The 18055-nt window shown below is 37.6% G+C and overlaps 1 protein-coding gene across 3 annotated transcripts in view; it reads left to right on the top strand.

The window, feature by feature from the left end:
* The first annotated feature begins 37 nt into the window (after positions 1–37).
* The window catches only part of LOC114457584 (mitogen-activated protein kinase-binding protein 1-like), a 35865-nt gene continuing 17847 nt past the window's right edge, over positions 38–18055 (top strand). For all 3 annotated transcript variants that reach the window (XM_028439543.1, XM_028439542.1, XM_028439541.1), the window contains exons 1-15: positions 38–361; positions 2525–2616; positions 4161–4223; positions 4339–4396; positions 8131–8301; positions 9384–9521; positions 9627–9809; positions 11683–11843; positions 13145–13334; positions 13731–13853; positions 13957–14144; positions 14221–14312; positions 14404–14529; positions 15866–15936; positions 17705–17826. In XM_028439543.1, the coding sequence (XP_028295344.1) occupies positions 260–361; positions 2525–2616; positions 4161–4223; positions 4339–4396; positions 8131–8301; positions 9384–9521; positions 9627–9809; positions 11683–11843; positions 13145–13334; positions 13731–13853; positions 13957–14144; positions 14221–14312; positions 14404–14529; positions 15866–15936; positions 17705–17826 (1880 nt within the window). In that variant the 5' untranslated portion in view covers positions 38–259. The remainder of the gene's footprint in view (positions 362–2524; positions 2617–4160; positions 4224–4338; positions 4397–8130; positions 8302–9383; positions 9522–9626; positions 9810–11682; positions 11844–13144; positions 13335–13730; positions 13854–13956; positions 14145–14220; positions 14313–14403; positions 14530–15865; positions 15937–17704; positions 17827–18055) is intronic.

Below are 18055 nucleotides of genomic sequence, written 5' to 3'. Positions count from 1 at the left end.
GTAATCCTATTAAATCTCACAGCTCAACAACAACAACAACAAAGGCCATCATTGATGAAATCACGAGACCTGTGCAGGTACACGAGGCTGCAGCTTACACAGCGTCAGTGCTGAGGAGGAAGAGGAAGAGGAAACTGCTCAGGAGATTATTACTACTGTCCCGGCTCAGAGAGGAGGCTTTCCCCGCTCTGTGGAGCGCCAGAGCCCCGTGTCCTGTGTCCCTGGATCATTCTCTGCTTCCCCCGGACACACCGACACCATGCCCGGGGAGGGGCTGACCATTAAGGGCCGCATCAGGAGGCTGCTGCGGTCTCCTTCAGCCACACGGAGGAAGAACAGCAAGGAGAGCCTCAGCACTAAGGTATGAAGTTATGAACCATAGCTTAGACCAGTGGTTCCCTAACTTCATTTAACATTTAACCTGTAGCCATGTAGCCCCCCATTCCTGCACACTTTCAAAACATAATAATGTAATGCAAAGTTTTTCCAACCGTAGGGTCGTGACCCCATAAGGGGTCGCCTGAAATTCAAATGGGGTCCCCTGAAATGTCTAATAATTTACAATCATAAAAAACACTGATTAAAAATGTATTTTATATTTAAATCTAGTTCAAATAAAATGCAATATAAAAATATCTGAGCTGGCCCACTTTGTCACTTCGTGCACTAATTCTGGCCACAATAAACATGATCAAAAGCTAATTTAAAAAAAAAGAAGAAAAAAAAGTCTCTGGAGATGCCAAAAGATTGTAAATATTAAAATAGGGTCACAACCCAAAAAAGTTGAGAACGTTTGGTTTAGAACCTCATAATATATTTTTTTACTGTTTACTGTTAAAATCCTCTCATGGACAAGTGTAATACCCAACAATATATCTGGGTCATCCATTGTAATTTTGATGTCCACATCAAATAAATAAATTAATATTTATTTTTTATTTTTAAGAATTACTTTTAATAATACTTGTTGGTTGAGATCTGCGATAAGTTCAAAGGCTTTATTCTACCTGGAGTAAAATGTTGCGTCCTATATCACAGATAGATTAGTTTGTTCCATTGTATATTTGTCTTTTAGCCACACAAATTGCTCTGTAAATACATTAAGTTAGGGCGGTGTTTCCCAAATGGGGGTATGTGTACCCCTAGGGGTACACGATGGCACTACAGGTGTACTTACAGAAGGCATGAAGAAATATAGGGTTTTAAAATGTTCATTTTCAGTTAAAAATAATAATCATAATAATGGTTAAGTCGTGAATGAGTGTGTACACTAACAAGATTTAGGGTACACTCTGCACTGGTGGTCACTTGCTGGTTCCTGTCTCAAAGGGCATAAGTCCATCACATGGCTTTCAATTAGAGCATGTGTCAAACTTAAGGCCTGGGGGCCAAATTTTGCCCTTCAGAGCATCCGATTTGGCTTGAACACACGAAACATGAATCGTTGTGTAAATTACCAAATAATGCAGTTGTAAACTGCTGTTGAAAGGATTATTCTAAAACATGTCAAATTATTCCTCAAAAACTTGTCAAATTGAATTAAATTTGGTAAAAAAAAACCCATAAATCATACATATATATATATATAACTTATAATAGATATTTCTGATGCCTTCCATACTTAAAGCTGATATCCAGAGTTTTTGAGAAACGTCTCGATGTCCCGCCCTAAACCTCTGCCAATCTACCTGAAGCCATGCCTCTACTTTTCTGCACGCGCATCGCGGAACATAACAAGGTCACATTGATATAGGTCTATGGGTCAGGTAAGATCCATAATCATAATTATCTGTTTGCTGTTGTGACGAGCAGCCTTGTTTCCGTGCACAGTTCCGCCTTCACTTTGATTGACGGTCTCAAAAACAGGAAGTCAAAGCCTATTGGCTGGACGCAGTCGGCCATCATTTCCATTTGTATAGGGGTCTATAGGACGAAGGCGGGACTTATATACATTAATGTATATGAATGACCACCGGCCGTAGACCATAGTAAAAGACTAAATAGATATTTTTTCGTATTTCAAAAGAATCATACATAAACATAGATTTCTCAGAAACTCCAGATATCAGCTTTAATGTCTAATATATTACTGGAAGTGCAAACTTGTGCACAAACTTGTTGAAATTGTTTGTTTTCCCGCCTAAAACCTGCGTCCCACTTGTGGTCAAACTGGTCCGTATTTGGCCCTTGAACTAAAATGAGTTCCACACCCCTGAATTAGAGGCTGACAAAGACCCACATGCTTACACTCAATCATCACTAATAGTAAACTACATGAACAAAACCGCAATTTTAAAGTTGTAATGCGTTTTTCTTATTTGCACAAAGAAATTAATCTTTGTTTTTTCCTCACAAACGAGAATCTTGAACGTAGGCAGTTCTTCGTGAACTGATGTGATGCATTCTGGACTTGGTTCTTTTTGTGTGAATTCAAACTATGACTCAGTCGTCTCAGGGTTTAATCAGCCTTTATATTCAGCCCTTCCTCCCACCTTCGCTGGTGATATCTTTGTCTTCACTGCAGGTGACTTTGGAGAAAATCCTCGGCATCACAGCTTCAGGAAACCGAGGCCTGGCCTGTGACCCTCGATGTGGACTTGTGGCCTATCCTGCTGGGTGAGACGCTTCTGCAGCCTTATCACGTCATCCCACCTCTGACTTATCAACACGCACACAAGGCCCTCTTAGCATATTATCTGTCTCATCCAGGCATCGAGTGTATCGGCCCGTTATCTCACAAGAAAGCTCAGACTCAGGAAGTCTTCTTTTTACGTTTCTTTTATTTTATTTATTGAAAAAGTAAAATCATGATTAGGCTTCTGTGTTAAAGTAGTATCAATGGAAATCTTTAGGAACATTGTGGGAGCTGTGGCCCTTATAGGAGTGTATACCGTGACCTGTCACCTAAGGCTGGGCAACTTTTTTTTTTTTAACACAAATTTTTCGGACTTTTTTGCGTTCCGTCCTTGTGGGTTACCGTAGCGCGATGTGAGCCCGCCCCCTCTTTGTTTACGTTTGTTTACCCTTTTAGTAGGCTATATGTGTGCCACAGGCATGTTACATTTTTTATTCGCACTATGCTGAGATGCTAAGGGAATAGTTTATTGTTTTTTAATTGTAATGGTATAAAATATGTAGTTATCTGATTTCTTAATCAGAAAATTTAAGCTACTGTGAAGTTGCTGTTACACTTTTGCTTAAACTTGGGTTAAAGCTTGAAATAGTTGAATGACAGAACCTCATTTACTTTTTATTTTGGGATTATTTTATGCATTTTGACTCTTGAGGACAATCACAGCAATAAAGTTGCACTTTTGACAATACATCTGATGTCTGCAGTCATTTTTAAGTGCATAGAAAGAAAAAAAATTGAAAATCAAATCGAAACTCGAGATTTTTCTATAGGCAAAATCGCCCAGCCCTACCTTCACCTATAAAAATAGGTGAACCTTCTTTTCTCAGGTAGTTATTGGGTGTGGTCTTCTGCAGGTGGGAGGTGTTCTACATCTCTATTTCTAAAACATCATCTACTTCCTGTTTTGAAGTCTCAAGAAGAAGAGAAACTTTTGTTCTTTGTTGTCATAAAGAATGCAAATAACTCACAGATCACATTCTAGCGACTGATAGAAGTTTATTTGCACTGCGCAGCAGTCTGTGCTGCCAAAAATGCCCTGAAATTGTTTCATTTTTTAAAATTGTGAGCCTTTATGTTGGAGCTTATCAATACATAGTGTAAAAATGACTTTCCATCACTTGCTATCAATATCGTAAGCATGATTTTCTACCTATTGCTTCTTTTTCTTTTAGTAGGAGCTAGAAACTTCACTGCTACCTACACATGTATTACATTTGTGCCTGTAATTCGACACCATCATTTTGGTTATCACTTCAGCTAAAGTAACCTATGTTCAAAGCTGTGTTACTTTAAAATTTTGTTGTGCTTGATTAAAAAAATGGAATTGCTACAGTTGTAATGTTGAGACTTTGCTCATAGTTCCTGTGTCTGTGCTGATTTCTTTATTGCGTCACTGTGCATAGTAAGCATTTGGATTAAGAGTACCGAGTTTTTGTGTGGAGCAAGAGGTGAAACTTGTGAATTATTTAAATTTCTCAGTGTTTCTGTGTGGATTTAAATCTAAATAACATATTTTCCTGTGCAGGTGTGTAGTTGTGCTGCTGAACCCCAAAAACAACCGACAGCACCACATCATCAACTCCTCAAGGTGAGTTTTACTCAAACTTGATTAAAGAAACCAATCTTTAAACCAACAAATGAACAACACGATGAAGGTCATAGACTTACACTCAGTTGATTTTTCATTTTTCTCTCTTGCCCAGAAAAACCATCACCACTCTGTCCTTCTCCCCTGATGGCAGACACTTAGTTACTGGAGAGGTGAGACTCTTTTCAGTTACTGTGCTTGTGCTTACAGTACTTTCCTCTTCCACAATCATTTAATTGATTTTTTTTAAAGTTTTTATAATAAGTGTCATTGTCACATTTAAAGCTGCAACAACGAATCGATAATATCGATAAAAATTGACTACTGAAAACGTTGGCAACCAATTTTATTACCGATTCATTGCATCGTGGGATTTATGTCACTGACCGTGATACAGAGCGGTTTGCTTCGCCTGCAGAGCTTTGTTTGTGCGTGTGCACGAGTGTTTGTGTGTGCGTGGACCACATGTGTTTGCGCGTAGAGTGTTTGTGTGTGCGCGCACCACGAGTGTTTGTGTGCGTGCGCAGTGTTTGTGTGTGCGTGCACTACGAATGTTTGTATGTGCGCTCACCACGCGTGTTTGTGTACACGCTCACCATGAGTGTTTGTGTGTACGCACACTACGAATGTTTGTATGTGCGTTCACCACGAGTGTTTGTGTGCACGCTCACCATGAGTGTTTGTGTGCACGCTCACCATGAGTGTTTGTGTGCACGCTCACCATGAGTGTTTGTGTGCACGCTCACCATGAGTGTTTGTGTGTACGCACACTACGAATGTTTGTATGTGCGCTCACCAAGGGTGTTTGTGTGCGCGCTCACCATGAGTGTTTGTGTGTACGCGCACTACAAGTTTTTGTGTGCGTGTCCACGCATGAGTGTTTGTGTGCAGGTGCTCGAGTGTTATTATGTGTGCACACGAGTATTTGTTTGTGTGCACGCACAAGTGTTATTGTGTGTGCGCGAGGCAGTGTTTGTGTGTTGCGTGCGTGCGCGCCTGTTTCTTTGTGCGTCAAAGACACTTTTATTTCAGTTTAATCAGCTTAACAGCTTTATAGATAAACTGTTTAAAAAAAAAAAATTGATTAATTGATTAATTTTTGACCGATTAATCGATTATGAAAATAATCACTAGTTGCAGCTCTAGTCACATTTACTTTAGCGTTCAGAGAATTGAATGGGAACCTCTTCGCTTTCTATAAACTTCAAACTTGTGTTGCACGTTGATCTGTGAGCGAGCTAGACTCACTTTATTTGTAGGTACAACACAGGCCACAGCACAGCACACCATCCTAATCCCACTCAGCCAATCAAAGCCGATTAAAGACTGCTCAGTCTAAGTGGATGGGTGCAGGCGGTGGTTGCCATGACGGCAGAGACCAAAGTTTACAACATCAGATACATAAGCAGTTCTGCCCAATAGAGCCTAATGCTTAATTTCTTAGAGTCCCAATGTTCAAATTTAATAATATTGATGGGAAGAAATTTTCTTAAAAAAGCGATAAACTTGTATGGACTTCCCTCTCCAAAGGCCTGTGTTACAATGAAAGCCAAGCAGCAGAAATGATAAAGTTGTCTTTATACCTGCTGTGCACTTTGATCAAAGCGGAGCTCATCACAGCAAAGCTCGAGGATTTCCCATAAGCCTTTAAAGAGGACGAGTTGGTGTTTTTTGTCTGAGTGAATGGTCTAATAAGCGATGTGTTTCACACACTCGTTCATCTAAAATGGGTTCATTTACATGCAGGAAGAAGCTGAATGAAAAGGCTTTCTAATGCTTTCAGTGTGGAGCAGGGTTGGGGTCAATTACAGTTTTGAGTTACAATTACGTTTTCAATTACTACAATTAATCACAATTACTGAGCCTTAAATAAATAACCTAAAAAAATTTAACCTTCCTCTTGTGTTAGCTTTATGTTAGCATCTCTAATTGATAACGGGTCTTAAATCAACTGTATATCGTATCTATTGGTTACTTTGTCAGGTTTCCTAATCAATGGGTTTTAATATATTTGGTGTGGGCGTCTGAGCCTTTTTTGTGTCAGTATAGCCTTAGATTTACACATATATATATATATGTATAGAACTGTAACATGGTTCCTCACTTTTCTGTTAAACTATAATTGACGATTTTTATAGAATTTTCCTGGCAATTACAGTGACAAAGTCAATTACCTAACCTCAATTACAATTTAATTATGATTATGACAGCAACAGATCTTTTAAATTGCAATTATAATCATGCCATAGTTGTAATTCATTATGTATTCATTAATTCAATTATGCAATTATGTAATTACAATTGTAACTGACCCCAACCCTGGTGTGGTACAGTGAAAAAAATGCAATGTACTGTAACGCTCACCAAAAATGTATTTCTCACCAGCAAAAAGTAACGTTTCGGGCTTTTAGCCTTTTGTCAGACTTAAGGACCAGCTCTGACACACCTGCATATGTACATGGGATGATTAGGTCACATGATCAGAGCGGGTCACATGATTTGATTTAAAAAAAAAAAACTATGAGACTTGCGAGATATATAACAGTATATATGTTTTACATAGTCGATCACGTAATAATTGCAGAGTAGGGGTGGGAACCTCTGGGTACCTCACAATATGATACGATACAAAGCTCACGATAACGATTATCTCACGATATGACGATACTGCGATTATTGATATATTGGTCAGAAATCAATCTACGATACTATATAACATAAGAAGAAAAAGAAAAGGTTAAGTGAAAAAATATATTTTTTATTTTTAATCTCTGAAAGACAATAAATTGAAAAAGTGTCCTATGAACAGTGACACTATTTTAGTGCAACATTTCTGTAAATAAGTGTCAACATAACCAATGTAAACAAATAAGTATCTCCAATAGTGCTTTATGTAAACAAAAAAATAGGGTCTTTCTTACCAGTGACACCATTATAGTGCAATATTCCAGTAAACAATATATTGGTTCCTTCAACAAACAGTGACAACATTTATGTGAAGACCTACCTGCACATTTTAGTGAAAAAGCAGAAACAGTTTTGCGCGAGGGTATCAATCATCGATCGTGCGAAAAAAGATTGCGATATATCACCGTATCAAGATATCGTCACACTCTATTGCAGAGACTGTAAAAGAGGTGTGAATTGGCACATCAAAAAAGCGGTGGACCAGTGCAAAAAATGTCAGGATTACAAATACATTATGAATTATATGTAGAATTATAAATATATTTACAAATGTCAGAAATGCAAATATATTATATTATTAAAAAATTATATAAATAGCGTTTATAAATACAGTTATGATTATCAGAACTATGAATATATCTATAAATACCAGAATTATATATATATGTATATATATATATATTATGTTACAAATAGATTATATAATTGAATTATGAATATATGAGTATGAATATACTTATAAATCCCAGAGCTGCAAATGTACTTACACATATGTACACATTGTATATAGATAACAAATATAAATGTATAGATATTTACATTTTTATACAGTTTTTTAACAAGAAATGTAGAGATACCCCAGGGTAGGGCATTTACAACCATGACAACACTACTTTTTTTGTATTCTCACACACTGCTGCATTAACTCTGACCTTTAGAGGGTCGTACTAGACTTCACAAATAGCCAGTGACCTTTTTGATCTCCAGCATGGAATACTTATAGCAGGTCTACTAGGGAGTTACTGTATGTGCAGTTAGAGGACAGAAAGGATAATCTCTCTAAAAGCTGCAGATACTGGAGTGACTGCAGGGATGGCGTCTATAGTCAAGGGCAGGGGAATCATTGTCCTGCACGGTGCATGTTTATGAACGAACCATTACATTGTCCTATGTTTTTTTTTAAAAATTCCACTGCATATCTACTTTTATCCTTCGTCAGAGCGGTCACCTTCCCGCAGTGAGACTGTGGGACGTGGCCGAGCGACGGCAGGTTGCAGAGCTGCCGATGCACAAATACGGCATTTCCTGTGTGGCGTTCTCACCTAACGGCAAATACATCGTCAGTGTGGGGAACCAGCACGACATGATGGTTAACGTCTGGGCGTGGAAGGTTTGGTTCTGTTGATTAATCACAAAATATATCAGAAATGGCATCGCAAAACTGTTATTATTTAGAATAACTTTAATATTGTGTATTTAAAACTTCATCTCATCTCACTATCATGTCATATTTTCTTCCTATGTGACGATTCTTAGCAGGGTTGGGGTCAAGTATAATTGTAATTGGTCATTAACTACAATTGCGACGTGTTTGTAATTGTAATTTGCATGAACAGTCTATAAAAACTGTAATTTACAATTTAATTAAGTGCAAACCTGGGGATCATGTTACAATTCTATGGCTTATGCATATGTAGTTCACAATTAATTAAACATTAAACATGTTTCATATCAGGTTTACCTGTCAGTTCTCTTGAGAATCATTTTACCATTTTTTTTTAAATTTTTTTAATTGTAATCGTAATTTCATTTCAGATAATTAAGATTGCAATTGTCCTGGAATTGATATAAAAATTGTCAATTACAGTAATTAATTCAACACAAACCTGTGGAACCATGTGTCAGTCCGATGGCTTACACATATGTAGTTAACAATGATATAAAAAAAAAAAAACAATATGTTTCATATCAACATTTCCCACTATTAAGGATGATTTTACCATTTAAATTAAAAGTAATATAAATGTTGGGTTATACTGACAGAAAAAAGGCTCAGACACCCACACCAAAAATATTAATTCATATATTTTCATTGATTAGGAAGCCTAAAAAGGCAACCAATAAATGAAAAACAATGATGATGATAGATAATATTTTTTAGTGTATTTTACAGTTGATTTAAGAAATTGACGCGTTATCATCAGAGACGCTAACACGAGGAATGTCACGTTTTATGCGGTTATTAATTAAAGGCTCCGTAATTCTGATTAATTGAACTTTAGCAATTGAGAACGTAATTGTATTTGACTTTCAGGGGAAAAAACAACAATTTACATGGATATGTGAAGACGTAATTGTAATTGAAAAATGTAATTGACCCCAACCCTGATTCTTAGTGACAAAAGTGTCAAAAATGTGATGATGATCTTTCTTCGGAGGACCTGAGTATGTTTACGTGTTTTTTTTTCACAGAAAGATGTCGTTGTGGCTACAAACAAAGTGTCCAGTAAGGTGACCAGTGTGTCCTTCTCTGAGGACAGCTCTTACTTTGTAACCGTGGGAAACCGACACGTCAAGTTCTGGTATCTGGACCAGTGCAAGGCCAGCAAGGTATTAAAACAAAAAGAAAGCGATCCATTTACACAGTGATTTCACTGCTTGGGACCCATTGTGTCTGAGCTTTATTAGGTAACTCTCAGCTGCTTTGGTATTTAGGCCAGTGATCCCGTGCCTCTGCTGGGGCGCTCGGGGCTACTGGGAGAGCTGAGGAACAACCTCTTCTGTGACGTGGCCTGTGGGCGAGGGGCTCAGGCTGACTCCACCTTCTGCATCACCTCCTCCGGGCTGATGTGCGAGTTGAATGGCAAGAGGATGCTGGAGAAGTGGGTGGACCTACAGGTGAGTGACAGCAGACGTCGCTCAGTCCCAGAATGTTTCCACTGCAAAAATCCAAGCGATGCGATAGTCCATCTACACCCAGAGGTAGACTAGGACATAAATTCAGCCCTGGCATTTTGTGTCCAGACCAGACCACTACATTATTTGAGGACACCATGTAGAAGCCATTATTAAGTCAGTGATGCTCAATCTGTGGCTTTTTATGTCTGGATTTTAATTATTATTCCCTCAGAAAACCTTAAAAGGGTGAAACTTTTTAACCTTTTTTTTTTTTTTTTTTACCTATTTCCTTTTTTTACAGAATTTAGCAACCTTTTGCCAATAAATACCCCTTTTGTCCTATTTTCTTTTTGACAATTTTATCCAAGTTTTGGCTACTTTTCATCCAAATAAGCTAACTTTTGCCCAATTAATACCACTTGTTTCCTTTTTTTGGTCAATTTTCACTGTTTGCCCATGAAAGCTACCCTTTTTCCTTTACATACCACCTGGTTCCTCTTTATTTTGCCCATTTTTGCCCACTCTTGTCTGCTTTTGGGCCATTTGAGTCACTTTTCACTCTTTTCTTGCCACATTTTTGCCAAATTTTGCCAATTTTTGGCCACCTGTTACCATGTCTGCCTCCACTCGCTCGTCCAAAAAAAAACATAACGGATTGGACCGGCCCACTTCGGGTTGACGGCCCACTGGGACGATGCCCAGTATTCCAGATGGCCAGACCACCCCTGTCTACTCAAGGCCCGGGGGGCCAAATCTGGCCAGAAAGTGAAAATGACAGAGAAAACATGAATCATTGTGTAAATTACCAAACTATTCAGTAGTAAATAATTGTTGTAGAAAGAACTCTTAATTTTTTTTCCAAAATCCTGCAATTTTTCTCTTATTATTTCACAAAATCTCCCAAAATGTAATAAAAATTGGTCAAAAAATGAATAAATCACAGGACTTTTATGTATTTGTCACTTATTGCTAGATATAGTTAATATCATCCATACATAATGTATAATTTATAACTGGAAGTGCAAACTTTGGCACATTAATGTTGAAATTGTTGGTTTTTCCGACTGAAACCTGTGGCCCACTTGTGATGGAACTGGTCCCTATTTGTCCCTTGAGCTAAAATGAGTTTGACACTCCTGCTCAGATAATTTTCTATAAGATAAAATCACAGTGTAAGTCAAAATTTCCATCAAAACTTTGTTTTGATCTCTACTCTAAACACTTTCTTAGTGACATTTTAGGACAAGTTTCGTGCATTGCATTATGGGATTTGGCGTCCTGTAGACGGAAGCATCGCAGTGTTTTTGCTACATTCTTACTGTGATTTACAGATATCCTGGGGCTGGAAATTGGAAAAATCATAACAGATGACAAAATGTGCTAATTTGCTGTTTAGGCTTGTGTGATTTCTTCCTTTTCGGGCCATTTGATTGGTCGCCTGGTGTGGCTTTGATCAGTGTAATCTAAAGGCAAGGACAAAGGTTGACTGGTTTGGCTGCTCTGTATCAAAGGATTAGATTAGACTTTGCAGACCGGATGAGTACAGGATGTGTTGGGATGGGATCCAATGAGAAGATTTGTCTATTCCTGTGTTTGAGTTCCACTCTTTGGACGTGGCCAATTAATTTTGAGTCAAGATAGGAACTTTTGCAAACACGTGGCCACTGATAATACCTATCAGGTATATTGGGGAAAGAGTAAAATCACAAAACGGCACATTTTCAACTAGATTATGGCTTTGTGATGTAAATTCTTGCTGTAACGTTCACGTTTGTACAACATCTTTCCCACTGAGTGATTTCCGCAGGTTTCTGTTTATCTGTGTTGTCATGACACGAGCTGATGCTTCCTGTTGAACGCTGTGTCCTCTCAGACTGCCGTAGCTCAGACCTTGTCTCTGTCGGAGGATCTTATCTTCTGTGGCTGCGCCGATGGAACCGTGCGAGCGTTCGACCCCGCTGACCTGCGATTTGTCTGCACCCTGCCTCGGCCACACCCCCTTGGCTCCGACGTCTCTGCCATGACGGAGGCTGGGTGAGTAAGAAAGTTTTCTTCTTGGCAGTGAGCAACTATAGGATCAGATACTTCATATCTTTAGTCCATAGTGCACACGTTCTCTCCTGCATGGACGTAGATTCTAGAGAAATCTAGAGTTTAGACTTAATAGTGCCTCTTGCATCCGCAATGTTATTATCCGTTTTTATCAAAACGTCAATAAAATTCAGTACAGGTGTGCTTGTACTTTTATGATTTGTAACGTTTATCAATTTTTGTAATTAATTTTTTGTTAAGAAATTTCAGCAAATTTTAGCATTTTTAGATTTAAGCGCTTCAACTTTGAACTTCAGCTGTTAGGCTGTTCTTCAACAGATTTCAACCATTGGGCTTTTAAAATTTTCTTCAACTGTCGTCAGTTTTCAGCTTTGATAGCATGTTAAGAGTGGACAGCTCGTTAAGTTAGAGTGGAGCGGGTCGAATTTCTACCTAAAAAACAAACAAAATGCTATTGCTAGGCAAATGCTAGCTAATTCTATTGCTAGGTTTATGCTAGGCTAATGCTTGCTAATGGTAATATTAGGCTAATGCTAGGTTAATGCTAATGCTAGAAAATACTAATGCTAATGTTAGCTAATGCTAGCTAGTACTATCTAATGTTAATATTAGGCTAATGCTAGCAAATGTTAATACTAATGCTAGAAAATAATAATGCTAATGTTTGCTAATGCTAGCTAGTGCTAGCTAACGTTAATGCTAATATTAGGCTAATGCTTGCAATTGTTAATGCTAGGTTAATACTAATGCTAGCTAATGTTAATGTTAGGCTAATGCTAGCTAATGCTAACATGAATGGTAGATTAATGCTAATGTTAGTTAACGCTAATGCTAGCAAAGGTGAATGCTGGGCTAATGTTAGGCTAATGCTAACATTAATGGTAGGTTAATGCTAATAATAGGCTAATGCTAATGCTGGACTAATGTTTGGCTAATGCTAATTATAATAATAGGTTAATGCTAATGCTGGACTAATGTTAGGCTAATGCTAATGCTGGACTAATGTTTGGCTAATGCTAATGTTAATGGTAGGGTAATGCTAATGTTAGTTAATGCTAATGCTGGGCTAATGTTAGGCTAATATTAACATTAACAGTAGGCTTATCTTAATGCTAGCTAATGCTAATAATGCTAGGCTAATGCAGTGTAATGACACGGGCCAGCACCTGTATCCTCACTTGCATTTTCATCAGAAAAACAAATATTGTAGTTCTTGTTGTTTTGGTTTTTGTGTGTTTTTTTGCTAATCTTTACAAATATTGTACAACTTATTTTCCTTGCAGCCATTTATTTACCACCATCAACGATGCCCGTTACCCAGACACCATTGCTCTCTCTTACGACCCTGTCAATCAGTGGCTCAGCTGTGTGTATAATGACCACAGCATGTATGTGTGGGATGTGAGAGACGTGCACCGGGTTGGGAAACTACACTCCGCCCTGTTCCATGCATCGTGCGTGTGGGACTTAGAGGTAAACAACTCCAGGATGACACTTTTCCTCCACACATTAATACAGAGGAACCCAACCTTTTTTGGCTCGTGACCCCATTTTGATTTCACAAATGTCTGGTTACCCCAGACACATTTTTTGTTTTAACTAGAATTCGTTTTTGATCCTGTTTATTAAAGTGTTTTACAAATACAGAGTAGCCATTAGTGCAAGTAACAAGATTCACCACCTCAGATATTTTTATTTGACAGAGTTTAAATATATAAATTAGTTGTTGGATATTTATTGTGTGTAATGTGTTAATTTGAAAAAGAATAATAATTCAAAAACATATATATATATATACAGTATATATTGAAAAACACTGTATTAATAGTTTTAAATGATTGATGCTATGTCTTTGTCATCTATCTTCAGATGTTTCCAGATGTTCCTGGAAATCTGTCAGGTGCCTTCCTGACATGTTCTGCTGATAACACAGTGAGGCTGTGGCGCATCCAGGACTGGGCACAAGTTAATTCCCAGAACATCCTCAGTTCTGTGAGTCCGTCCTCATGCATTATCACTTCATACGGTAAAGGGAAAAAAAAAGTGACCTCACACTAATTGAGGAGCTTTCCTTGCACCATGGCTTTGCATGCAGGATCTTTTAAATATAATGTACATCGATGAAAACAAAGCGTCCTTGGTGGATGTGGAATGCACAGCGAATGCAAACACAGAAAAAGCTGCAGACGTACAAACGGCAGAAATCAGAAGTGGCATCAGGACCATCTGTGTCAGTCCAGACGGTAAACACCTGGCATCTGGAGATCGCAACGGGATGCTAAGGTAGAGAAACGCTCCTGACACTGATTACTCAACTGAGGTCACCTCCGTGATGATGTTGTGATTTACGATCCTGCAGGGTTCACGACCTCAGCACCAAGGAGGAGATTTTAAAGGTGGAGGCACACGATGCTGAGATCCTCTGTCTAGAGTACAGTAAACCAGAAACAGGTTGGTGTGGGGGCTGTGTCCTATGTCTGTTGTTCTGTGATTTAATAAGGATTGAGCTGCTTTCAGATGCTAATTACGTGTAAATTCTCAGGTTTGAAGCTGTTGGCCACAGCGAGCAGAGACCGTCTGATCCACGTCCTGGATGCAGCAGACGACTACGGCCTAATGCAGACTCTGGATCAGCACTCATCCTCCATAACGGCCGTCCGTTTTGCTAGTGAGCAACTTGAGACTCTGTCACCATCTTATGATTAATCTTGTGTTAATCCTCAATTTTTGAGTCCTCTGAGTCCCACACAAAGCTCCTAATGGTAATTTACTCACAGAACTGGTTGTTAAGATCAGTGGTTTTCAACCTTTTCAGCCTGCAACCCCCAAAATAATGGTGCCAGAGCCCGGGGACCCCCACTGTAGCTGAAGGTGGTTGAACACAGACATGACTAAATAACAGTCATGTGGAGACAGGGCCATCTATAAGGGGGAATAAAGGGGTCCATCCATAAAGTCAGCAAAATGATGGTCCATTGTTCTATGAATTTGTGATAACATTTATTTATTGATCTCAATAATATCCACTGTTATTCAGGAAATGTATTATTTGCACCATGGTATATGTAAATAAAAAGGGTTAAAAGTGACCAAAAATGGTGGAAAAGGTGGATTTTAAAAACCCCAGAAATGTGTTAAAAGTTGCACATTAGAGTGGCCAGTAATTTAAGAAGTAGAAACAATTAGTTTAAACCGGGAAATAATGGGCATGACAAATCATGAATGTGGTTAAATTGGCAAAAATAAGCATGAAATATGGTGAAAAGAGGTTAAAAGTGACAATAATGGGTCAATATATGCAACATTAGGTGAGGAAAGTGGTGGAAAGGGTTTATAAGTGCAAAAAATGTCTTGAAAGTGGAAAAAATGTGCAGAAAAGGCATTGGAATTTGATGGAGCAGTGGCATAAATGGGAATAATGTAGCAGGAATGCATTAAAGGGAGCAAAAATATGGCAAGAAAAAGTGTTGAAATCAAGTCAAAATATGGTAAGTTTAGTTTCGTAGGGGGGGTAAAAATGGGCTCAAAATAGGGTTCTGACCCCAAGGTTGAGAACCCCTGGTTTAACTTGTACATATGACCATAAACTCTATTTTTATTATATTATTCCTCCAATAGTCCAATACAATACTATAAACTTACACGGCCTCACTAACTACTACTAGTAATTAAATATAGTTTTACGAGTAAAACCTTAATTTACTTGGTATATGTTGCTGCATACAGTAAATATTGACATACACAGTAAGTAGCATTATTGTATAAGTTCACACCTTCAATTTTGAATGAAGAAAGTGGCGACTTATACCCAGGAAGTTACTTAAACATCGTCAAATTGTTGTTGCAAAGCTTTTTTCCTGTGTGCAGCAAGTAGTAAAAAAAAACGTGCAGCTCGACACCCGTTTACGTGGTTGTATGCACGCAGTCCATTTAATAGAAAGTCAATTCCTTTGGTAATCTACACACTGTGTTTGACAATTGATAAATTGATTTTTCTTCTTCAGCCAATGACAACAAGGTGAGGATGATCAGCTGTGGGGCAGATAAGAGCATCTATTTCCACACAGCGCACCAGGTAATAAAGCTTGTTCAGTTAATCAATGTTTGTCAAACAGTCTGTTTGCACATCAAATGAGTTTCTATGTTACGCATGCCAAATAATTGGTTTCACAAACTCTCCAAAGGACCAGTAGAAGAGTATATTATGTGCGTCTTTTGTCCACATGTTGTGTAACCAAACAAAAAGGCGACCTCCCTCTAATACTGTTTCTGGGTCACTGGAGCAGATTTGAAGTTCCGTAACTTTAAAGCTCTTATCTGAATTCAGGATAATGTGATTCAGGTTGCTGCTGTGACACAGAACATGACATTTTATGGAGCAAAACGAACAATGGCTCATTAACCTTGAGTCAAACTTCTTCTTAGCATCCTGACGTTTCTGCACTGCTCGGTTTAGAAAGTGGTTGTGACAGGATTGAGCTCCTGCAGGGCGTAATGAGCACAAGCCTTTGTGCCTTTTGTTTTAGTGCTCATTCTGCACGGTCAAAATAAAAAAAAGTCTCTTTTTTTTGACTGTCAGCCTCCAAAATAGAGGCATTTTTAATTCATTTCATAAATGAAGATAACCTACTTTTTTTATTTAGTGCAAATGATATAGATTCCACACAGAATGGTACAGATATATGTAGTGGAATCCACAATTAAACATATATTCACCCTCTATGTCCGTATACATCTCCAGTATATTCTGCAATAAATTGTGACTTTGCTAAGAAAGTTACTGTTGATTCCAGACACACTGTTTGGTCAAAGATACACACACTAAACACTAAAACGCTAATAAACATTAAGCTCGGTGGAATTTTATAGCTTTAAAATGGGAAAACTAAGTACAAACGTCATTATTTATCTTACTTATTTTCCCAACCTTTTTATGTGTTAGATGCCTTCAAAGGAAGACCACAAAGAGGAAATCTTGTTTTGAAATGTATTTATTTTTTTAGCTGAAATTGTCATTATTATGTTTTGGCATTTGATTTCGAACAAAAATAAAAATGCATTAAAAAAAAAGGAAAAAATGTACAAAGATCCGTTTGAGAAGGAGCAGGAAGAAGATTAAACCTGTTAAGTCCCACCCCCTCATCACCCTATAATTCAGTGCAATATTACTGTTACATCCTGTACATAATACATGGATTTAATATACAGTATGCTTTGATATGTTATCAATCAACTGCACCAATAAACAGTGTATAATTTTACCATATACATCATTAACTTCATTACAATAAAGATAATGCCAGTTACTAATAGATCATTTTTATAGAAAAGTACATTTACTACTCTAAATTATGTAAGAATATTACAACAGTTCACTACATGAATATATACAGTACATATTAATAACCATTGGGTTTTAAAAAAACAATATACAATGGTATAATTACATAAAAATAATTAGTCATCATTATTACGATATGAGATTTCACTTACTAATCAATTATTAACAAATAATGTTATGTTATATAATTTTAAGATTTTCATTGTATATGATAATTAATAACATTCAATTTGTTCACTTTTCATCCATTGTTAATACACCGTCTTCCTCCTTGTAGCTATTGAGTATGTTTTTTTTCTCTTTGCTTTTGAAGTGATTTATATTATTAAAATGTTTAAATGTTTATAGTTTTTATTTATTAGTCAAGTAATAATTTGTGTGCGATTCCAAGTTGGACATCCTTGATTTAAAACCACAAACACACATATAAACATGTATATAAGGTGAAAGGTCAGGAACCACTGCTTTAGAGCACCAGGATTATATGAACTTCTTTCCACAGACTGATGGAGGTACCGAGTTCAGACGTTCCCACCACATGGTGAGGAAGACCACCCTCTACGACATGGGTGTGGACGTCACCTGCAAGTACGCTGCAGTCGGATGCCAGGATCGCTGCATCAGGTGACCTTACGGAAGCGTCAAACTAGGGCTGCATCACTATAGCCAAAATGATAATCACCATTATTTTGATCAATATTGTAATCACGATTATAATCACAATTATTTATTATGTTAGGGAAAAATCTGTATATCTTTTGCACTACTTTAAAAACGAAAAAAAAGAAAAAAAAAATATATATGTACACTATCGGTCAAAAGTTTTGGAAAGCCACACCTTTTCCAGTTTTTT

Source organism: Gouania willdenowi, chromosome 24 (assembly GCF_900634775.1).
Source record: "Gouania willdenowi chromosome 24, fGouWil2.1, whole genome shotgun sequence".
Lineage (NCBI taxonomy): Eukaryota > Metazoa > Chordata > Actinopteri > Blenniiformes > Gobiesocidae > Gouania > Gouania willdenowi.
Note: the sequence above shows the minus strand (reverse complement) of the source record. Positions and strands in the feature narration are given on the sequence as shown.